The sequence below is a fragment of the Hyposmocoma kahamanoa genome, unplaced genomic scaffold (genome assembly GCF_003589595.1).
Source record: "Hyposmocoma kahamanoa isolate Upper Pololo Valley unplaced genomic scaffold, ASM358959v1 102, whole genome shotgun sequence".
Taxonomy (NCBI): Eukaryota; Metazoa; Arthropoda; class Insecta; order Lepidoptera; family Cosmopterigidae; genus Hyposmocoma; species Hyposmocoma kahamanoa.
In genome coordinates this window covers 12,674,229-12,698,300 of record NW_020653337.1, presented here as the reverse complement: position 1 = coordinate 12,698,300, position 24,072 = coordinate 12,674,229, and the positions used below count along the sequence as shown (strand labels likewise).

The following is a 24,072-nucleotide window of genomic DNA, read 5'->3' as shown; positions in this document are numbered from 1 at the left end:
AAATTATGAATAGATTTGCTAAAAAATGGACATCAGATAAAAATATCATGGCATTTCCCATTTTATTGTATAATACAAATTTTGTGTTTATTATGCACTGATTGTTGTGCCTGCAACATAAAGCTTATGACTGACAATGATTCTCAAATTTAACCATCTATCAATAATGAACATATTAAATGGAGTTATTCAAAGAGCATTTTGCGAGATCATAATATTCTTAGTGAAAAAGATGAACTTAATGGTTTAAATATTTGTTGGTACATAATTAACAAGCAAGTTTGGAAACTATAAAAATAGTTGGGAATTTCATATTTCTATCAAAATGCACTGATCATGGCCTATACTTAAGAGAAACTAAATTTATCAGTATATGAAATTAATAATAACAATGAACTGTATGATAGAACATTCATACTTCTTTTAATACCAGTGTTGATCATCGCAGGTACTTCAAAATTGATATTTAGCTGTGTGAATGTGCTAACTACAGGTAAGACTATTCTAGTATAAACATTCATCAACAAAGATATTGTACTACATCTCATTGTAGCTAATTCATTTGACAAAAACAATCAAGGGTGCCATGTTAAACTTTACTTATAATAATGCTGAGCCTATCGACATATTACTCAAGCTTAGCATAGCTGTGAAACTTTAACATCTATACTATAATAAAACAGAGGCCGCGCTTGATTGCGCGAATTGCGGTCGCTAGACATCGACGTCACTACTGTCGTCGCTATAGTCGTTGCCCTCTGCATCGTGGTCTTCCTCCCGCTCACCAGCACCTGCCTCTCCTTCTCCAAGATCTTCCTCTAAATGTTCCTCTTCAACAGCTGCTTCATTGATATCTTCTTCCTCATACAATAACATGTCAGTAATTTTAGAAGTTGTGCCTCTACCCATTTCTGAAAAAAGGGACATTTATTACTTTTTCTGCTGCAGCAATTTTGACTTTACATTTTGTACTAGTCACATCTTGAAATGAAACTTAAATAATACTAACGTTCCACATATGATTCCAGTGATTTAGGCACCATACTTTTAGCTCTGTCAATTTCTTCTTCTGAACATTCTCCTTTATCTAATCCTGAAATTAAAAACCAGTAAAGGCCATAGTGCTAATTTTAAGAATAAATCTCAAGAGCTTAAACCATATATGCTTACCAAATAAAAGACCCATTCGTTTCAAAATGTCTATGTCATCATGAATTTGGAAACGCTTGTTGAAATTAAACATGTACTCTGTCCTGTGAAATGCAGATAATGCATTAGGAGGAATCATACTATACATAATTGGGCTAATAAACAAATACACACACACATATGTGTAAACAAATATATATGTAGATATATAATATTATGGTCATTGACTTATAATTGTAAGTCAATGATTATGGTCATTTATTATTTCATAATATAATAGTGTTAAGTTTTTAATCATGCATTTAAATTTTTATCACTGACACACCACGTCTCCCTCTCTGTTCAGTTCTCCTCTGCCCCAAAGGTTGTCTGAATGAGATTGCTCTCAGCGATAAGGCCGCCTTTGCCCACATTAATTTTATGTTGTCTATGTACTGTTTGTTTTTTGTGTGTGAGCAATAAAGTGTATTATCTGTCTACTTAATCTCAAGTTATACTTCGTTTTCTTAACATTAGAAATAAGGTAAACAGAGAAGCTGGGTTTGTAACTATTTTTCTCCAGAAATTTACAAGAATTTAATGATTGTCATTTTTCCAGTTCTACATAAGCAATAAAAAGGGAATTCAATACTACGTACGCGGATTGCACTATTCCCGACGAATTGTGAATAGGCTTGCAGTCATTATTTGATGGGTCTTAGTGGTTGGCAGGATTGGTTACAGTTAATAAACAGCTCTTATAAAAAGGTTATCATAAACCTCTGTAGGCAACATAGTTCATTTTGCCTATTATATAGTACTACAGACCTCTCCTTTTCATTATCTCAAGTATGGATGAATACCCTTATTAATAAAAATTACACTTGTGAAATTATCAATACAAAGATCGAACACTTAGAAAAAATTCCTTCGATCCGGCCGGATTCGAACCGATGTCTTCTAGCAAACCGTGCTAGACGCTATGCCAACTAACCAGCAACTAATAAGCCACGGCGTTCCGTGCCAGCGGACCTCATGAATTTTTCTATGTGCTTGTTTGTCAATCTTTGTTTCTGGTGGTTGGTTGAATTGGTTTTTAACGACTTTTTAGCCGTATCGCCATCTATGAGAAATCTATGAAAGTATTACGTCACCCAGTTAGGCACCTTTACAGCTACCAGCTTTTTTTTTTTACGGGGGACATCTTTATAGATACCCCCGAGCCCAGGGAGACTCGGGGGTTATGCCCCCGCAACTCAAAAACAACTCTCCCTCCAGACTGGAGGGCCTACACACTAAAACCCCCCCGGGTTTACCTCCCGCCGGTTGAGTCGGCGCCGTGGGGTCGGTGCACATTGACCACGACGCCGCCCGGCCGCCCTAGCTTGCGCCAGGGCTCCCGCGCCAACGGAGGGACAGGTCAGTTGTCCTCGGACCCGCTCCCCAGACGAGTGAGGCCGTGCAATGCAGGCTCCGGAGTCCCTGTCCAGAACCCGCTGGCCTCACTAGGGGATCAGGCGAGCAGCGAACTGCCTTCGCCTTCTCCCCGTAAGTTTGCGCCGAAGCGGGTGCGCGTCCGCCGCGTCCTCGTGCACCCGCTCCGCAGCCTCCTTTTGCGACATAACCTCTCCGCAAAAGGAGGCCACCGCCTCCTAGGATTCCTCGCTACCGAGCATGGCGGCAACCACGCTCGGCAGCGAGAGATCCTGCCCTATTATCCCCGTCAGGGTACGGCGCTGCTAATCCCACTGCACACCTCTAGGGTATACACCTACCAGCTATACAGCTACCAGCCCTGGCTAGCGCTGTCGCTATTCACTGTAATTAAGTGTTTTATTAAATGTCATGATGTTTCACCACCCTGATATTATTTTTTTTTTGTGTGTAAAGGCGCCTGCCTAACTGGGTGACGAACTAGTTTCATAGATTTCTCAAAGATGGCGCTACGGCTAAAAGTCGTTAACAACCAGACACAAAGATCCGACAAACAAGCACATAGAAAAATACGTGAGGTCCGCTGGTTCGTTCCGTGGCTTAATTGGCATAGCGTCTGCCACGTTTTGCTAGAAGATGTCGGTTCGAAGGAATTTTTTCTAAGCGTTCGATTTTTGTATTAATAATTATAATAAACCAGTGGAGTAATTTCACAAACAAAAAAAATTTAATATCGTAGTGGTGAAACATCCTGACATTCAATAAAACACTTAATCACACTTGTGAAATTACTAACTTTGACATTACAAAGTAGTTTAGGCTTGTAAAAATACTGAAAGTCAAATAATCAAACCCAAATTACTAACCATAGTTGTTTTTTTAACCGACTTTAAAAAAAAGAGGAGGTTCACAATTCGTCTGTATGTTTTTGTTTTTTTTTTTGTTTGTATGTTTACGCGATAACTCCGCCATTTGTGAACCAATTTTGATGATAATTTTTTTGTTGCAAAGATACCTCAGATGTGGTCCCATTTAAATTTCAAGAAAATATTCTACCTCTAAAGGTGGAAAACTAGGGGATGAATAATTTTTGAGATTGGCTTTTTAACCGGAGGTTAGGTTATTACAAAACATTTTGACTTTTTTGCAATAAAGAATTGAATTGACTTTGCAACCCATTAAGGCCAGCAAGGATTTGACTGTCTTCAACACACTTCATCAAGTGAAAGTTAATATAAAGCCCTATTACCAGTAAAGTTGAAGAGAAAATTATAAAAACACAGCGACTCAAAAGAATAACAGAGACACAATAATTATATAAGGTAATACAACCATTGACCTACCAATAAATGGACGTCGGGTTCGCGCTAAAAAGTGTCCGCACCTGTAGGGCGTTAAAATCGCAAACAGAGCGTCAATCGCGCAATAGTCTTCGTTTGTTCGAGTGACAGCGCGGTTGTCAATCATGCAATAATGACTTGTAAAAATTACTGCAGTAAAGTGTGAAAACAGGATATTGTATCATATTTTCACTAAACAAATAGGTATATTGTGTTATCATAATTGTCAGTTAAAAGTGTTATTTTGTACAGTTTTATAGTATTTAATTTATATATAACTGAATCATAAATATAAATTACAAAAGCACACGAAATAATGAAATAGCTAACTGTCCTTTTTCTACACATTGCGTGCGCAAAAGATGGAAAGAGACCCATTAGGTCAGTTTCAAGAAGTTTATATAAACTTCTTGGTCATGTTCAATTGTTCGAACCACAAGCGATTGAAATATTTAGAACAAAGAAACTGTAGAGTTGCTTTAATTTTAATCCTATTTTTAAATTGATTTTTTTTATTAAACCTTAGCAATAACTAACAAAATATTGTTGTACTCGTTTTACGGCATGGGATTACCTATAAGAAGTCAGAAAATACATTTGCCCGAAATAACATTAGCTCGAATTTTCATGTGTTTTTACGAAGATTACAAAACAAAAGCTAATTTTATCTATGTAAAAAGCATCAAAATAACTCGAAAGCGTAACGGTTTTGTTATAAATCAGAATTATGGATATTTGAGTTTACGTTTAGTTAGAATATCGGTACATTTCTTATAGTACACGCTTTTTTTCACGTTTGTAGTAATAATTGTATGTATGTATCTGCCCAACTCTTTATTATACCTTTAAGTGAATTTGTACAAAATTCGACATAATAATATATATAAAAAAATAATTAATATTTACAAGAAAGGCTATTATATATATATATATTCCATTACTCTTGTGTTCAAGTAATTTTCAGTCGAAGCTAAATATGGTGCATTTTGTTAACTTTCCAGTAGAAGCTGAATATGGTGTTTTTGGGCCCTTAAATTTTTGTAAGCAAATTTAGGCAGTACTGCAATGACGATACAATTTAAATTAAATGTTTTAGTTTTTTATATTTCGTTACATGTCACTATGTTTGTATAGGTTAACCTCGGACAATTTTTTCGTGGTTTTTGTATTATACCCGATGTTCATTTGTTGGTAGATAAATTAATACAACCAATTAAAATATAAAAAACGTGAAATACTTCTTATTGTGGGACTTCGTATTAATGTATTGCAATAATATAATAAATAAACGTTAAAACATTCCAAATGCAGCAGAGGTAGTAAACATTTGTTCTGCTTCTCTGGGTCTTTTACCGTGCAACATTCATATGAATAATTATTACAAATAAATTAGATACTAAATGTGTCATCATTTAATCAATTAAATAAATAACTGCAAAATACATATTTTGTAAATTATTAATAAAATTGAAATGCGTTTTTGTGAGAAAAAAAAGGAAATATTTTGGCAATTTATTTACTTTTCCGCGATATCGTGTTCGATAAAAAACCTCTTTGACGTTTATTTGTAATGGTAAAAAAACAAAGTATAGTGAATTTTGTGTACTATGAATTGAGTGCAATATACAATAATGTAATTCCAGGGCACTATCTGCAACACCCAGAAGCAATTTAGTAAAAAAAGTTTGTTATCCAAGCGGGTCCACACCAGGAATCGAATCTGGGATCATCATTAAGCGCCTGAAGTATTATCCACTGAGGTCGGAGGGCATTTAGTATTTTTTTCCCAAAACTCCCTAATTCTCGTCTGACGTGTTCATGGGGATTTACTATTCAACAGCCAATTGTTCAAGCCGGTTAATTAAATTCTTATCGTATGTTACATTACATAAGCCCTTCTAATCTGACCCTATAATTACTTGAAGCAGCAGACTTACTTGTCATTAGAAATACTACAGTCTATGAGAGCTTTGTCACTTGTGTTCACCACAATGAAGGGAAGATGAATGGCTGAGGAAGATGATGGTTTCACACCTCTGCTCTCTGCATCCTTATTCCTGTCTATTAAACTCTTGAATGAGATGTGCTGAAAAAGAAAGGATAGCTCTTAGACTTCCATTGAAAATGGAATATGGTATATGTATAATTCACTGAAATATTATTGTAACAATAACCTGCAATATTAGTTCATGTAACTGCTGTGTCTTTTTTTGTATCTGTTCAAGCCTAGTCTGTTTTTCTTTTTCTAAAGATGTGCATTCTTGTACTGAGTTAGTAGGTAATCCAAGCCATCTGATTTCTTTTTTCTCCTTTGAGATAATATTCATCGCCATTAACACGTTTAGTGCGTCATACACTCTCCGCCGAATGTTCTTTTGGTCATATTGCTGGAAGGTTTAATTAATCTGAATTAAAATTATACTGGAATCACTTTTCCAAAGTCTCAACAGAAACTCAAAGAATAATAGAGAATTCAACCTGTAATTATCTCAGAATTAACTAGTATGAATAAAAAAAAGCAACAATTATGAAAACATTAAAAAAATAATATAGTCTAAAAACATACTTGGCTGTCTGCAGATCCATGCATTCCAGTCGCAAATTCCAACACCAACTCATCAGCAACTTCATTGTAAGAAGTAAAACCTTTGTTTCTGACTTTTTCACACACTTTCATGGAGAAATGTCTCAAACCCTTGCCAACTTTATCTGCGTGTTTGCGTCTTTTTGTGGTGCTGAAGTTTAAAAAATTATAGAAGATTTGAAACCTATTCAGTAAACAAATTTCAGGAAAATAAGTATTTAAGTAACACTTTTAATTGTATCTTAACATAGATAATAAACCTATTCATCCTAGATTGATATACAGGTCATTCTTTGGTTAGTGTTATCTGCCTGATTTGTGTGGCAATTTTTATCATTCACTTTGAGTATATTATTGCAAAATATGAAATAATACTTCACAGTAATATTCAAGTACTAAAATATATATATGGATATTAACACTAACCCGATAATGACAAATACAGCAAAACATAGTTATCTTTGTTGTATCTTTTCATACTAATAGCCTTTTTGACCAAAATAATAAACATAATAAACAAACAATAAACATTTCCAATTAATAACTTCCATTGCACAATAATGAAATAAATTAGAGCATTTTGTTCATAACCTCTAATATATAATACTACTGGTAGTCAACTATACCATTAAAAGAAAAATTAGTAAGGATTAACACTTACTACTCAGGAGGAGTTTCATTATCAGAGTCATGTCTCCGTCGTGATGTATGGTGAGACATGGTTGGCGTGTTGCTGACCTTAGGAGGGGCAGTACTGGTACTTGTTACTGGCTGTGACTCTACTATTGTACTGATTGGAACTAGTTCTGGAACTGCTTCTATCACGTCAGGTCCCGACTCACTGACTATGACTTCAACGTCTTCTACCTGGAAAAAATTTCTTTCTACTTAATACAAATCTGTAGGCATCTGCTTCCCTAAAAGCTGCAATCCAGGTATATTCAAGGCTAGAGTGAAGATTAGGCAGTTTACAAGGAAAACGCGTGACATTGTTACTAAACCTCAGTTTAGATTGTAGCCAAGCATTCATCTAATTTATGTTAAGTCATATTTGTGCTCAAAATTTTTACACAAAATTTATACTTTTGAAGAATGCCACAAGATTTTTATTTACTCATAAATTGTTATATCACATTTAACATAGAACCAAAAAGCAATCTACATTGTTTAAGTAAACAATTAGCAGATACTCTCATTTCATTTCAATACTTTTTAAAGTCTACAAAGAATATGTTAAGTCAAGCAAAATTTCTTGCCAACTAGCTTTAGGAATAGAGAATATCTGCCATATTTGAATGTTTATTGAAAAACAATCTACCTACCTATTATACATATAAGTGAGAATTATTTATGTGGCAGTCATTTACTTATTAAAAAAGATTTTATTTATCATAAGATATTTAGTTTGCCATTCCAGTAAGTAATGTTTTTTGAAAAGTTTGGCAAGTCATCTTACCTCTTCTTCCTGAAGTTCAACTGGCTCTGGTTTCGGTGTAATTTGCTGAAGACGAGCTAATGTCTCAACAGGTACTTGTACCAATTCTGAAAATATGTGTTGTATTGTACAATTCATAGTAATTTGTTAAAACATATATAAATTTATTTGGCAGAGCTTTGTAGACTTACTTGATGAGCAGCTAAGGCCAGTCAATTTTAATGTTTGGATTATTGGAGTCTGTAAATAAAATGAACTTGCATAAACACAATAGAACTTACTAATTAACTAATTAGTCTTAAGCATACACATTTTTTGTTATTTTGAAACTGAATGTTGGCAAATAAAAGGTGTTCAAGCAATCAGTTCATTAGGAAATTTGGTTTAATTTACCTGAGTGCTACCTTCACCAGATGAAGGTAGTTTAATAACTTTAACAGGATTAGGCTTGATTTTTATGTGGCTAATGGGTTGGTTGCCAGTGTTTTTGACAACTTTCACCATTTGAGGTTGACCTAAAACATAAGACTGAAATAACTATAATTACTAATTAATTAGTAACTATATTCAATCATTGAAAGTACGAGTGTAAAGTTAAGCTATCCCTGATATAATGTTGTAGGTTAAGTCCTAAACATCTTTTCACACAAAGCAAACAGATGTTAGAATTGTATTACGGAAGGAAATGTAAACTGAAGAAATGAAACTGAACATTGCTTCTGATGTGACTCGGAAAATTGTATAAAAAAAATTGTACAGCCCCAATCACAACACGAACTAATGCCGGGATCCCCGGGAGGTCAGCGCTCGTTTCTGCGATTGACGCCGCATTTTTATATAATTTGCAAGTATACCTACACAACTTACGGTGTTATTGACATACATTTGTGAATGATAAAGCAACTAATAGTACCCATACAAGCAACAGTATGATCATATGCTGCCTACAAATAAACAAAAAGGGATAAAGCGCCTACCAGCGTCTCTACTAACCATTGGCGTCATGTATTAAGAAATTTAGCGTACTATTTTTCTGGGACATTTTCTCCAAATTCCTTGCAATCGTACATCCATTTACATTATTCAACAAGCAGAAATTATTAATTATTTGTCGACCAAACCAAACAAAACTATTTACTCAACTGTACGATGGTCAAAATGGCGACATTATTGGGATAAAGTATGAAGGATAAAAAATGCTAAAATAAAATCTTAATTCTTGCATTAATCACTAGACCCTTTGGGAGCCTTTAACACTGTTTTATTAAATAATATTCACATGAAAAATAACCAAACACTGAGCAAAATAGCGCGAGGACAAGCGGAAGGAGTCAGCAGGCGGGCGGGATCAAAACCAGCTGATTGGATGACGCTGGCTGGAATATCCGGAAAAGGCGCCAAACAAAACGTGACATCTAGCGGATACACGAGAAACTTATTAACGATGTCTCATAGACAATATTTTATATTTTTTTACTCAAAAGATACGGAACATGCGGCTACTGTTGCGCTTCGGTAATTTTCCGGAAAAAATCCTGAATATCGGATTATCTGGAAAAATATAAAACGAAGGCTCATATTATGTTCCACGTTTAGGTTATATATCTTTTGAAGTTTTATTTTAGCGTAATAATTATAAAATAAAATAGTCCTGAAAGCAAGTTAGCTTTACTCTAACTTACGAGGTACAGGGATATAAGGTGAAAACTATTTGCGACATTTTTATGTCCCGGGGTTTGTTTATGGTTAGCAATTGTATTGGAATGACAGCTGTAATAAAAAAATACAATTTTCAATGACATTTGTTAGTACTGTTGAGATATATTACGAAAAATGTCAAATAATGGACATTTTTCCGGAAAAATTCCCGAACAATTTTGGACAAATTTAAAATATAATTTAGAAGGCTCATACATATTGCGTTCTACGTTTAGAAACATCTTTTGAAGTTTTCTTAAACGTGAATTTATAAAATAAACTTGATAAATAAAAGCCACATTACGAGAAACGGTTCTATCGTTTTCGTTGAGTAACTTCAACTTTTGATAGGTGTCAATGTGGAAAGTATAGAAAAAGTAATGGAAAAATACATTGACTTTACAATTATATGGACGTCGGGTCCGCGCTAAAAAGTGTCCGAACTTGTAGGGCGTTAAAATCGTATACAGAGCGTCATTCACGCTTTAGTCTTTGTTTGTTCGACTGACAGCGAAGCAAGCAAAATTAGACAGTATTGCGATGACATTATAATTTAAATTCAACGTTTTAGCTTTTTCATATTCCTTTACATGTCACTACGTTTAAATAGGTTGACTTGGGACATTATTTTCGTGGTTTTTGTATTAGACCCGTCGTCCATTTATTTGTAAATCAATGGAAAAATATTTATTTTTCTGTAAAATATGATTTTTTTCAATATGCAAATTTTTCCATGACTCAACGCTAGTTACTAGCCATACAGCCTCAATTTATTCATTCGTTCACGGTTGTCAAGTGGTTGTCAACGAAACCGTCAAAGTCAAAGACCGGTGTTCATATGATGGAGATGAAGCCTTATCAAAAATAAAAAGTGAAGCGGGTTTACGTTTTTTATTTTGTGGCATAGAAATTATTGATTGGAAATGTTACGGAATACTAACTAATATTACTGAATCATCAATATTCTTAGGTGACCTCGTCTATTTTAAGTAAAATGTGGCTAAAACTATTCAGCTTTTGTTTTGTTGCGACTACAGTACTCTCAATAGATTTAAAGGATGTAGAATTACCTCCTGAGCACATTCCTTACTTTTTCAATGCTTTTCCAAAACTTGCTAAAGATTGTGAACAAAATCCCGAATGTCCCTATAAAGCAGTTGTAGGTAAAAAAGTTTGTTGGGGCTATGAACGTGATTGCAACGTATCAAATTCTTACCACGTGAGACCGCAATGCCCTGGAGACCACCGTGGGTGGGTGCAAACAAAAGATGCGCAGTACGATACCTTCTACACGCAAGCTGATTTTGGTAAGCTTCTTCGCTTCTTTTTAACATTGATGTCTTATTATCACTATTACACACTTTTGTTATGGGAAAGTGCAAAGATGAGTAAACAGTGCATGTAACGCACGCAATTATGTACATAGTTTTTTTGGACAGTTCACACAGATTCTTAAAGATTAAATTGGTTTTCCTGATTTTCTTTTCAGGATATGTAAAGGAGCAGATAGAAGATTCAATGGTCATGTGTGAGGCTTCATTTCAAGGTGACTCTTCTTTGGAGTGCTCTAAATATTTAAGGTACACACTATATATTATAATGAAATATTTTCAAAACATAAGTGAATGTAATATTTATATTTAAGGAGCTTTAGAACAAGGACTGGTCAATTTGATAAATTTCAATTCCATCTTCGTCTTTTTTGAAGACGGAATAAAATAACATTTGTAGTGTTGCTAGCTTTCATAAAATTGTAAATAGTTATGTAGATGTTGTCAATTGTTTTATTGATAAATTGTGAAAGAAGATAAAAATTTCTCAAAAATGATTAAATTATGAATGTTAAGACATTCTAATGATGACTAATTGCATTATTTCCTTCTTTATTCTTATTTTGACAGTTGACGTACTAGTATTGAGATCAATTATTGTTCATATACTTTTTAAGCAACATAATAAAAAGATTTTCATTTTAATATTGAATAAAAATGATTTTCATTTTAATATTGAATAAAAATGATTTTCATTTTAATATTGAATTAAAATGAATTTCATTTTAATATTGAATTAAAATGAAAAACATTAAAATATGTCTCCTTTGTATTTTTCATAAACATAGTTCTAAATACAGTGTATTTAAGTTACAAAAATTGACAGTTCAATTGAACTTGTGCTCAGTGATTGGATGAATAATTGGTCGAGGATGATTCAAATGAAACAAGTTTTCCTATTTATTTCATAAGCGTGACCAACATTCTGTTGATAGAATCTTTATCAACTGCAATCACTAGCTGCACTCAAGCGGGCAACACCTTTTAACAATGAACTGTCATTTTACTCCGTCTTCAAAAAAGACTGACTAGTCTCATTCTTGAATGGATTTTTCGCATTGTATCCTGATCTGTGCATTTGAAACATTTTTAAGGTGGTTGTAGCGGTTGGATAAATTATTTGTAAAAACTACTGTTTTTTAGCATTTATAAAAATAATAAGTCCAAATGTTACTTAGCAATTGTTGTTCTGATGCTCTTCATTTGTACATGTCGTCAAATTGTCAGCTAATATAATTGGTTAATTTTTGTTCTTTTTCATATGAAAATGTCATCCACATTACTGCCCACAACATGTAAAACATCAAAATAACATAATAATTTTATTCAAGTTTCAATTTACAAACTCTAATATGGTATATGTCCACAGACTGAAAAAATGGTAGTATATAATGATTGGGATTGTAAGCAAAATTTGTTGTTTATTTGCTGATTAATTTATTAATATTTATTTTCCAATCATACAATTTATATTTTTACAGTTTATTTTGAAGTTTTGTCGTAAAAACAATTCACAAATACAATTTAGGGCATTATTTTTTACAATTGCATGGGCACTTACAATCTTTATGTATTGATTATTATTTAACATATAATTGTCATTTTTGGCTGGGGTACCAGTTTACCGCACTAGTGGAACACAGCAAATTAAATAATAATTACAATCTAAAAAAGGTCATTATTTATCAATTTGTATGCTTATAATTTGCAGATTCTGCCGTGGAAGAAACATAATGTTGAACTTCACTGGTCTAGTGGGCAGAGGCGACAATTTAAGATACAAAACAGATATATTGGCCCGTGGACAAATAGGTAAGATGAACGTTACAGTGGTTAAGCTATATTTAAGCAATGAAAATTAATATTTTAATATAAGATCATATTTTTGTATATATTAAATATTAGAGAACACCACATATGTTGCTCTGATCTCAAAGTAACTAAAGCACTTGTGTTATGGAAATCGAAAACAACGACGGTACTACAAACACCCAGACGCGAGACAATATACAAAAGTCAGTTTTCTACATTGACCTGGCCGGGGATCAAACCTGGGAACTCAGAGATGGCGACACCATGAAAACCAGTGTGCAACCTTTGGAATATGAGGTCGTCATTTAGTTTGAGTGCATTTGTATTGCAGTGCGAGTGCAATTGTTACAGCAAAAGAGCAATAAGCCTTCATGTTACACCTTCTCTTGTTTTGTGTCTTATTTGTTTTAGTTTCTTTTTGCTGTACTACAAATTTTGTAGGACGATATCCATGACAAATCGTCATAGGGATGAGGTAAAGTCGATAGATTTTTGGTTTCATTGATTCTTGAAGCAAAGGTTATCACTTATACAGCCTTGTATAATATAATGGCTTAAAAAAAATTTAGTTTTAAAAAAATCCCATGAATTGTCTATAAATAATATTTATTTTATTTTTGATATCCGAACCGATTTTTCTATGTAGTAGGTACCAGAGAAGATATAAATGTAAAGTCAGTTTTTGTTTATAAGACTCATAATGTAGATTAAAAATATTAATATCATATCACTAATTACCTAATATATTGAACTCGTGTACATACTATGTATTTATTCATTAAAACATCGAAAATTTTTTATCGTTATACCTCATCTCTAGCAAATGCAGTCTAATGAAATAACCTTTGGATTCGCTCTGGGCCTTTTGGAGGGAAAAGTGTCGTTTTTATTTTGACTTTCAATTATTTTGTGAAATCTAGTTTAAAGTAGAGTAGGATAGTGCTATTGTGCCTTAATCGAAGATTAAAACGCGAAATTATACGAATCTCGAACTAAAATACCCGTATCGGCCCGTTGTAAGGAATCGCGAGTCAATCCAAACACGCCGCCTCAAATTGCCTATCCTCTTTGTGGCGGCCATATTTACAGAAACATAATTAAACGAAGACAGATAATTAAAAAAAAACCTTTGTACATCCAAGCCAAAAAATGTTTCTTTGCTCATTTCTCACTAATTTGGTATTACTTTTACTTTAATTTTATGTATTTGCGTAAACAAAATTTATTTACTTAAAAGCGAGACTTATAAAAATAGTTTATAAAATCCGTAAATTAGTGGACGTCGTTACACGGTTATATTATGTAGACTTTAGTGAAGTGTCACAGGGATTATCCCAGAAAATTTGTAGTATAGTGTACAATTAAGTTAATTGTAATTTATATTTCTATTGTATGAAAAACCGCATTAACGCTAACGGAGAATATTTTGAGAACCAATAAATTAATTTTTGATCATTTATAGTATTTTTTTCTTACAAAATCCGGAAACTAATAGGGCACCTCACGTACTTATTTGATTTATTTTTAATTCATGTAATAACGATACTTACGTTGTTACGCAGTTTGAAGCCACGCGAAGCTTCGCTGAGCTGTTAAATTACACTTAAGAAAGTGGAAATTTTCACGAGTTAAATCCATGGCGATGTAGACAACCAATTTCTAAAATGACGCCACAATTTAAAACCAAGACAGTCAGATGAAACGAACTGTATTCTACAGCCAAAGAGTTCCATTTTCAAATGTACTAACTGGAACACCCAGACTAGAAACAATTCAGAAAGTTTATTTCCCAAATTGGTCCTACCGGAAATCTAACTTGAGACCTCATCCTGCGGCCACATTACAAACCACGAAAATAAAAGAAATAAATTGAAATAAATCAAATCAAAATAAATTGACTGCCATAATACTTTTTTTTATTACAGGTGGTTACTGCAACTTTTACAAAGACAGGTTGCTAAAAGAATCAGAACATAGGAGCGCATTGCAGTCTTGGGCTCCAGAACTTATCAACTTTGTTCAAACTCCAGAGAAACCTATTGCAGCTGGAGTATGTGATGTTACCATTGACAAACCTACATATATTATGAAAATTGATGCTAGTAAGTGTGTTTTTTTTATCACACAGAATAACAGTAATGCGTTTCTAAGCTAGGTACTAGCATTCTCATGTAAATTTAGTCCAAAGTCAAAGATTATTTATTCCATAGGTAAAATATATTTACACTTGAAAACGTCACATTTAAGGTACTGCTCGTTAACTACGCTGACCTTTCTGAGAAGAACGAGCAAGAAACTCTAGGGATTGCTCTTTTCAAATAAACTTAAATGCAATGGAATACACTTTGAATCAAATTTGTATGGATTCTGGAGCCGTGTCGTCTTTCCATACATCTTTATCTAACACGTAGTCTTCAATTTTGTAATATGATTTTTCGATCAAAATATTTTTAATGTAGTTTTTAAACTTAGGAAATGATAAATTTAATATATGCTCCGGAATCTTATTGTAAAAACGTATACAGTTCCCCATAAAAGAGTTGTTTACTTTGGTTAAACGAAATCGTGGTACCATGAATTTGGACTTAGCTCTAAGGTTAATATTATTGATATCTTCTTTCTTATTGAAATTATATATTTTACGGGCATATAAAACATTTGAGTAAATGTACTGTGATGCCACAGTCATGATACCAGCCTCCTTAAACTTTTCTCTGAGAGAAACCCGAGAGCCTAGACGGTACACAGAACGAATCGCTCGTTTTTACAATACAAATATGGTTTGAATATCTGCCGCTTTACCCCACATGAGAATCCCGTAGGACATAATATTATGGAAGTAACTAAAGTAAACTAGTCTAGCAGTACTAACATCGGTAAGCTCACGTATTCTGCGGACTGCGTATGCAGCGGAGTATACTCTGTTGGCCACGGAAGATATATGTGGAAACCATTGAAGTTTACTATCTAAGGTCACTCCCAAGAAGACTGCTTTATTAACAAGGTCTAACTTTTCTCCGTTTATTTCTATGCTTGGACTAGTCGATTTTACGTTAGGTAATTCAAATTTAACATATTTTGTCTTCTTGGCATTAAGCAATAAATTATTAGCATTAAACCAATAAACTACCTCAGAAGGGGTATCATTAATATGGTCATGGTTAATGTCATGTCTGTCTGTTTTAAAAATCAAGGATGTGTTATCACCAAACAACACTATTTCGCAATGGTCCTTAACAAAGAATGGCAGATCATTAATATAAATCAGAAATAAGAAAGGTCCAAGTATTGAGCCCTGCGAAGCACCCACTTTTACCGGAGTCACTCCATAACCAAAGCTCCAAACCCAAAGAAGTCACTCCATTTATGTCTACTTTCTGAATTCTACCGTTGAGATATGACGCGACTAGTTTCGACGCCTTGCCATTTACACCGTAATGTTCCAGCTTCCTAATAAGAGTAATATGATCAACGCAATCAAATGCCTTTGAGAGTTCACAGAAAACACCAACAGCGTTCTGGAACCTTTCCCAAGCATCAAAGATGTGTTTTAGTAACGCTACCTCCGCATCGCTAGTCGATCTACCACTAGTAAACTCGTATTGTTTACTATGAAAAATATGATTCCTACCGAAATAGGACAGTAATTGAGTCAGCATAACCTTTTCGAATATTTTACTTAAACCTGGTAAAATTGGCCTAAAGTTGCTAGGACCAACTTTTCTACCGCTTTTGAATAAGGGAATAACCTTGCTGTATTTCATTAAATCGGGAAAAACACCTTCGTCAACGCACCTATTGAAAGCTACAGCTAAATGTGGGGAAATTAGATCAATAACTGAGTCTATAACTTTAGTTGGTATGCCCCAGAGATCTTCAGTTTTTTTAACATGTATTGATTTAAAAGCTTATATGTTGTCTTGTGGATTAACATGACGGAAATTAAATAAACTGCCACAAACGTTAACATTTTTCTTTAGAAGATTAATAGCAAGTGAAGGGGAGGAATTTAATGATTCTGTAGTGTTCACAGCAATTTCCGAAAAGAAAGATTCAAAAGCTTGGGCTACTTTATCTTTAGATTTTATAAGTTTGCTGTCTAATTCTAACACTATATCTCCATCGTGTTGTTTAACTCTGCCTGACTCTTTATTTATTATGCTCCAAGTAGTTTTAGATTTATTTATCGATTGTCTAATTTTGTCGCTGCGAAAGTTAACCTTAGCAGCTACACATACCTTTTTAAATATTTTTGAATAAATTCTAACATATTCTATAAAATTGGAATTAGTAATATAAGCTTTCATAGCATGTAGCTCATACAAACGAGACCTACTATTATGAATACCTACTGTTGCCCAGTCCTTGAATTTAGTCTCTCTGTGGAGAGTTAACGTTTTCGATTTAAATATATTATCAAATTCATTTTTAATTAAACCAAATATCGTGCTACATAAAGTATTTGGAACCTCCGGTATATGGGGTAGGGAATTTAAACTATTGCCGATATTATTTTGAAATCTAATAATTCGTTCTGTGGTAATCGGTCTGCAGAGAAATTGGTCTACCTTCTTGCTCATTGTACAATTAAAAGAAGCCAATTGGCCACTATGGTCTGATCTTAAGCAATTTATTATTGATTTAGACACTGCGTCTCTATTACAAAAGATGTTATCAATACAAGTCAAAGAGGAGGCAGTGATGCGAGTTGGTTCTAAGAAAAGATTAATCAAGTTAAAACTTTTAAATAAATTAATGAGTCTTACAGAAGTAGAACAGTTTTCCAACAGGTTTACATTGAAATCTCCACATATTACTACGTTTTTTTTGGTTGGAAAAATCCGCTTTAAACTGTCTTCCATAATTAATTCAAAGTCATTAAAATTAGCAGAGGGGGGCCTGTATACACATAAGACGACAAACTGATCCAATTCCACACATGAAATCTCAGTAGTTCGTTCAGTAGAAAGATTTGTTGAAATTTTAAGTTACGTTTAATAATAATCATGGATCCGCCTCTACTTAAGCTCTTTCTTATGAACGAACTGACTATTACATAATTTTCTATGTGGTTAATTGCTTCGTAGTCTTTCAACCAGTGTTCTGTAACAAACAACACAAAACACGTCAACGGAAATATCGTGCAAAAAAAGACTTATTTCTAATGTTTTGCCAGAAAAGTCTTGAATATTTTTATGTACTACATGGAAACGATTAGACTTTTCTGTTGTCGTGTTTTTCAGTTTAAATTATGGTTAGTAAAAAGTATACTGTTGCTACTTAAAGTAGGAGCATTGTCGTGGGACTGTGTTATATCTCCTATAACAGCGTCCTTAATATTAAAAGATAGTACACTAGCTATACGTTTTAGATATCTTATGGGTAAAAGTAAATTATCCTCAAAAAGTTTGAAGTTCCTTACGAACTTATTAATGTCGAAACAAATTATAACGTCACTATGACGACAAGTCAAGTTATGAATTTGCCAATTTATGTTATATATATACTTATTACGACCGATGCTTAGGTTAAAAATAAAAGAAAAAAAAGGTTAGAGCAGTAAGGGAATGCACTTAGTATGAATTTAGACCCACACTTCTCATGAAATCTCAAGAACACGTCAATGCTACTATTTAGGTACTTCTTTTTTTACTAATTTTATTACTATCACCTATTATAAGAATCACTGTTGTATATTTATCAAAGTTGCAACCACTTAACAGTGTAATAATTTGACTAAAAGTAGCTCCTGGATAGCAATAGTTGACTACCCTTTGTTTTAAGTGGTTACTTAGGTGGTGGCCTAGTCCTACGCCTATTTTATCAGAAAAAACTACCGTTCTTCTGGATGGCCTGGTAAGAGTTCTAATAGTCTTGGTTGACCGTTGACTGTGTCGAACTTCAACAGTTGTAGTGGAGCAGATGCGTTTTCCTGCAGCAACGCTGGCATACGGTGCACGTGCTGGTTGCGTTGATGATGTGGGTGGTGGGGATGGAGTCTGATTTATTTCTACTGGATCATTTGTTTCACTAAGCTCATCCTGAAGAAGGACTTGAGTAAGTTCTCTATACTCAGTACCCAGCTTTAAAAGCTCATTAGTTGCAGCTAAAAGTTCTTCTAGTTGTTTCTGCGTAGAAAGTAGGTCTTTAGTTCGCGATTGAAGATCTAACTCTAGATCTTTCACTTGTTCTTGTAGTAGAACAAACTACTACAAAAATGGTTTCTGACGATTGCTGTAACAAAAGTTTGAATAATATATTAATTACTCCTCTTTTGTTGCAGCTGTGAACATGTATCACCACTTCTGCGATTTCTTCAACCTGTATGCTTCACTCCACGTCAACTCAACACACCCCTCTACTTTCTCGAAAGACAACAACATTCTGATATGGGAAACTTTTACATACTATTCAGCATTCCAGGATGCTTTCAAAGCATTTACAAAAAATCCTATTTGGGACTTGAAAGAGTTTAGAGGAAAAGTTGTATGTTTTAAAAATGTTGTGTTTCCACTTTTACCAAGAATGATATTTGGACTTTATTATAATACTCCTTTAGTAAGTATTATACCGATTTTATAATGTGATAATTATTTACAAAATTAATATATTGATTTTATTGTACTTCATGATGGTTTACTATCTGATATTAAATTATTTTTGTGAAATTTGCACTATATAGGTCGTTATAATTGTTAAAACAAAGATCGACTAAGAAAAATTTCGTAGATCTGACAGGACACGAACCTGTGTCTGTATGCCAATCTAGGGCAACGCTCTATCAATTGTGGGCGTAGTGGGAGGAGAACCGAATTCGATTCGCGGTAGAACCAATGTAAGAAATGAACATTCTGATTTGGTTCCAGTTTGGGTAGTGCCCTGGAGTGAACTCCGTTGCTTTGGTAGTCATAGTACAGGGAATTCCCTAATTTGAGGCCAGGGAATAGATGAGGTTATCTGGTACATTATTATTTTTTATTGGACTCAAATAGGCTAATGATTCAATCATCAACTTCCTTAATACTCAAATGGACCCGAAGCTTCTATTTCCTACACTTGAACTTTCCTATGTAGTTAGTAGATAGGCGATTATTCCGTAAATATAAGAGATATAAAAAACCTTTAAATTGATATCGAAAGTACGCTACCTAATTAGTACAATGACAACCATAACTATTCAAATGCTCCCATGTATTTAATATAACATTCGTAGAAAATGCTTTCGACATCAGTTTAAAGATTTTTGGTATCTCTTTAATTTACGGAATAATCACCTAGACTTACATAACGATTACATCCTGTATGTGTGGTATGGTGCGATGTAATGGGTTGCTGCCTGCAACTCGACGTCTTGGCACCTATTTTGCGTGCGTGCTAGGTCCTACTCGTGCCACCTGAGCTCGTCCAAGAATATCAGCATCCTCCTGGGTTTACTATGCCTATAATAATATGTATTTGGGTCTCCTAGGTCACTTCTGGTGATTTCAATTTCTATGTTTTGCTAAATCAATACCATTGCGTCGTAAATAATGAAAACAAACAATTCGTTTCTTCTACTGTCAACCTAAACATTAAGGTTGAAAAGTAATAAAACAATTTTTACATGATTTTTACCCAAACTTGTATTGTCATTTCATATAAGTCACAGTACAAACACATGATCTGATGGCCAGGTTCCAACAAAAAGAATGAAATATTCTTTATTGAACATTAAAAATTACAATGACCAAACAGAACAGTAATGTAAGTATCACAGAGTAAGACAACAGGCGGCCTTATTGCTAAGTAGCAATTTCTTACAGGCAACCTTAGTATAGAAATTTAACAGTTGGAATGGGAGGTGCAACCAAAGAATATCTTGCAATGAAAGTGCACTACTCATCAATAAAGTAAATAAATAAACTATAATATCAAATACCATACATTATTAGAAGAAATATACAAATAATAATAATATTATACTCGTATAATAAGATGCTTAAATACTTTTGTAGGAATGTAAAATAAATGTCTGTAATAATAAGATAAATATACAAAGGAGATTATAACACTATGTAATGTAAGTGTAAAATAAAGTGAAAGTAGCTTGTGAGCCTTTTCTTTGATTCTTTTATTAAGTAGTAAGAGCAATTATTTTCATTTCAGATTTATGGATGCGACAGGAGCGGATTATTCCACGCATTTTCAAAACATATTCTACACGGGTTAAACGTAAAACCTCAGCTGCGAACCAACGATAAAATACGGGTTACTTTGCTTTCAAGAGGCACTACATTTAGAGCTATAACGAACGAAAATGAGATCGTGGAAGCGCTGTTGAAGGAGAAGAGTTATCACTTTCAAAGAGTAGTATATGACAAAAATATTCCTTTCATCAAGCAGTTGGAGATAACGCATAATACGGACGTTTTTATAGGCATGCACGGCGCTGGACTTTCTCATCTACTGTTCCTACCCGATTGGGCAGCAGTTTTTGAAGTGTAAGTTACATATAGTACAGTATTAAAATATTTGAATTGTATTTGCCTGCCGTACACGCGTGACACATAATAATTTTAATTGAAATAAGATAAATTGAAAATAATTATTTATCTTTTTAGATATAACTGCAAAGATCCGAATTGTTATTTCGACTTGGCGAGACTGAGAGGAGTGAAATACGTTACTTGGGAAAATAAAGATAAGATGATCCAACATGATCACAAGGTAATTATAACTTATAATTATACACAAAGTTTATAGTAAATTTAACACATATTTTACAAATGACATCAGAAATTTTCCTTCTAAACCGTACATAATATAGTAATTAAAATAAAACAACGCGCACACTCATAGTCCCGCACTAAGGAAAGCCTCTATCGCGTGTGCCATAGACACACGCATAGACAACCACATACTACACCCAAACTCACGAGAGAAATAAATGAATATTGTATTTCTCTCATCCCGGGATTCGAACCCGGGACCGTGACAGTGGCAGACCAGCATGTTCCATGGAGGCGGTTATATTAAAAGTAATAGTGCCAAACAACCGCACGGATTACCTGGTCTCAAACGGAAATTCACTACCATGAGCACCAGAGCAACGAAATGAACTCCGAGGACTACCCAGAACACCCAGGCCAGGACCAGTTTAGAAATTTAGTTTTCCATATTGTTCCTATCAGGAGTCGAAACAGATACCTCCTCTTTAGCGCCCTCGTTGTTAATCTCTGGGCCACAGAGGTCATCAAAAACGGAATATTTCCAAATTTCAGTTTTAACTAAACTATCATATATTTTAGTTAAAACTAAAAGTTTGTATCTAGTATTAATGTTCTTTTACATGTAATAAATTAATTTTAAGCATGTCTTACAAATTTTAAATGTAATTTTTATGAAGTTTGACAATTGTCAGCAGTGGATGTATGAAGGTGGAACCTGAAAAGCAGCATGTAGTGCTGAGATTCCATCCTTTTTATTGGCACTAGAGTCCACATTTCTGAAATTGGTAACTGTTAACCTTTTTATTGTAAATGTGCTTATGAATAAATGTCTTATTATTATATATTGAATGTCATACTTTTATTAAATTAAAAAAAAAAATTAAATTTTTTTTGTGAAAATACTCCCGTAGTTTTGTGTTCCAACAAACAAAGAAAAATTCAAATCCAACCGGATCGAAGGAATTTGTGTCGGTTCGAACGTTTATTATTGATACAAAATAAAGAGTGTATTGTTAGGTTATCACAGGTCGTTGCGCTGAAATACGGAAGATTGTATTAGTTTGTATTTCAGAACCCCAATATCGACACCTGAAAGAAAACCATAATAAAGACAAACCGTCTTCATAAAGTGTTCCTATTTAACCATTTATTTTGTACTTAGGGCTTGGGTCCAGATCCCGAAAAGGCACACGCGAAGTTCACTAACTACTCTTTTGACGTTAAGGAGTTTGTACGACTAGTGGCAAAGTGCGCAAAGCACGTACGTAACCGACGAGACTTCAGGAACTTCATAGACGCCGCCAACTTGAAAGGCCAACATATTGAACTGTAAACTTATATTGAGGTATTTATTAATAAGGGCTGCTTTATTATTACACATACATAATCATGACTTAATAATCGATTTTAAAAAATTGTAACCTCGTAGTATCGTAACTCAGTATTCACAAACAGTATACAGGCCGTCTCACGGCTATGCCACAAGGAGTGAAAGTTCCTTCAATACCGTAGTATTTAATATAGAGAATTTTCTTGAAAGAAAACTTCATTTCGGTTTTAAAAACAATTCAAACAGCATTCAAAGATTTTTAAATAATCGCCTGTCTTAACCGGGAATCGAACCCGGTAATGTGAAACAAAAAACACATGTAATTTTACTATACTGATCGAAAGCCTCAATCATAAGGACAGTTTTCTTTTAAACATAGCATTTGAAATAAATTTAACATTTAATTTGAAATTTTGTTCAGCCTTTTCTCCGACTTTGCCGCGCTTACAACAACCGACATTATCATTTCAAAGTATTACTAATGAGCACAAACTTGCGAAATACGTAATTATGTATCGAAATTATCAAAAGAGTGAGAATTTGTATGCTATTACAATAGGGCACATTTTGAGCGTTTGATAATTTAAATTGATGTAAGTTGCATCTAAATGTACCTAATAATTTTATCAAATGTTAAATTTCGTGGTCTTCCTCTTGTTTAAGATGCTATGTTATTTAGAAGAAAACTATCCTTGATTGAGGCGTACGATCAGTATAATAAAATTACAGGTTTTTTTTTTCACATTTAGCGGGTTCGATTCCCGGTTCAGATAGGCGATTATTTAAAAATTTTTCAATGCAGTTCGAATTGTTTTTAAAATCAAAATTAAGTCTTCTTTCAGTAAAATTTTCTATCTATCGTATTTGAGGTAGGTACTTTCCCTCCGTGTGGAATAGCCGTGTGACGCCCTGTTTGTTAGGTACATCGCAGTATTAGTGTGCAATGATAATAGACATTCCTTTTTATTTAAGTAATATTAGTGTTTTCTAGAGGTGGTCATAATTACAACAGCAGATTATGTAATGCATTATTCTTACGCAATGTATAACTCATTATCGATCAACTGTTTAAACTGCTCTTGTTATATTGCTATTCTGCTGTTACGATTGAGTCGCGCGAACAAGCAAGTATGCAATAGCCAATAAGGCAGTGAGATAGAATTGGCACTAATTAAGTGATTGGACGATGCTACGATTTGTAAATTTTACGATCTTTCAGTGCACAACATAAAGTTCTCTTTCTCATTTTATATTTTATTGTTATCTACTATG

At 33.8% G+C, this 24,072-nt stretch overlaps 2 protein-coding genes across 5 annotated transcripts; one reads left to right on the top strand and one right to left on the bottom strand.

Annotated features, from left to right (window-relative positions):
* Positions 1-28: 28 nt before the first annotated feature.
* LOC113234356 (transcription factor Dp-1) lies at positions 29-9,295 on the bottom strand. 4 transcript variants are annotated; one of them, XM_026469679.1, is made up of 11 exons: positions 8,915-9,295; positions 8,315-8,449; positions 8,113-8,161; positions 7,943-8,028; positions 7,148-7,353; positions 6,469-6,637; positions 6,077-6,289; positions 5,840-5,988; positions 1,171-1,253; positions 1,010-1,093; positions 29-911 (listed from the first exon to the last, which is right to left on the bottom strand). In XM_026469679.1, exons 1-11 carry the CDS (start codon positions 8,924-8,926, stop codon positions 715-717), a joined length of 1,383 nt encoding a protein of 460 aa, XP_026325464.1. In that variant the 5' UTR covers positions 8,927-9,295; the 3' UTR covers positions 29-714. The 4 variants fall into 4 exon arrangements, with proteins under 4 accessions (XP_026325464.1, XP_026325471.1, XP_026325450.1 ...); XM_026469686.1 differs by having other exon boundaries at positions 8,315-8,436; positions 9,065-9,295; XM_026469665.1 differs by having other exon boundaries at positions 30-911; positions 8,315-8,436.
* Positions 9,296-10,574: 1,279 nt separating this feature from the next.
* Positions 10,575-23,072, top strand: LOC113235643 (EGF domain-specific O-linked N-acetylglucosamine transferase). The gene is made up of 8 exons (XM_026471467.1): positions 10,575-10,926; positions 11,109-11,199; positions 12,662-12,762; positions 14,688-14,864; positions 19,046-19,320; positions 20,908-21,242; positions 21,363-21,468; positions 22,633-23,072. Exons 1-8 carry the CDS (start codon positions 10,614-10,616, stop codon positions 22,801-22,803), a joined length of 1,569 nt encoding a protein of 522 aa, XP_026327252.1. The 5' UTR covers positions 10,575-10,613; the 3' UTR covers positions 22,804-23,072.
* Positions 23,073-24,072: the final 1,000 nt, after the last annotated feature.

What these genes read in the sequence shown, in the direction of transcription:
- LOC113235643 (XM_026471467.1), top strand. Translation starts at nt 10,614, where the DNA reads ATGTGGCTAAAACTATTCAGCTTTTGTTTTGTTGCGACTACAGTACTC. An exon ending in GAGTGCTCTAAATATTTAAG is followed by an intron (nt 11,200 to 12,661) that starts GTACACACTATA and finishes TATAATTTGCAG; the next exon opens with ATTCTGCCGTGGAAGAAACA. An exon ending in TATTATGAAAATTGATGCTA is followed by an intron (nt 14,865 to 19,045) that starts GTAAGTGTGTTT and finishes CTTTTGTTGCAG; the next exon opens with CTGTGAACATGTATCACCAC.
- LOC113234356 (XM_026469665.1), bottom strand. Translation starts at nt 8,963, where the DNA reads ATGTCCCAGAAAAATAGTACGCTAAATTTCTTAATACATGACGCCAAT. An exon ending in CTTAATACATGACGCCAATG is followed by an intron (nt 8,437 to 8,914) that starts GTTAGTAGAGAC and finishes CTTATGTTTTAG; the next exon opens with GTCAACCTCAAATGGTGAAA. An exon ending in TGTAGTATTTCTAATGACAA is followed by an intron (nt 1,254 to 5,839) that starts GTAAGTCTGCTG and finishes TGCATTTCACAG; the next exon opens with GACAGAGTACATGTTTAATT.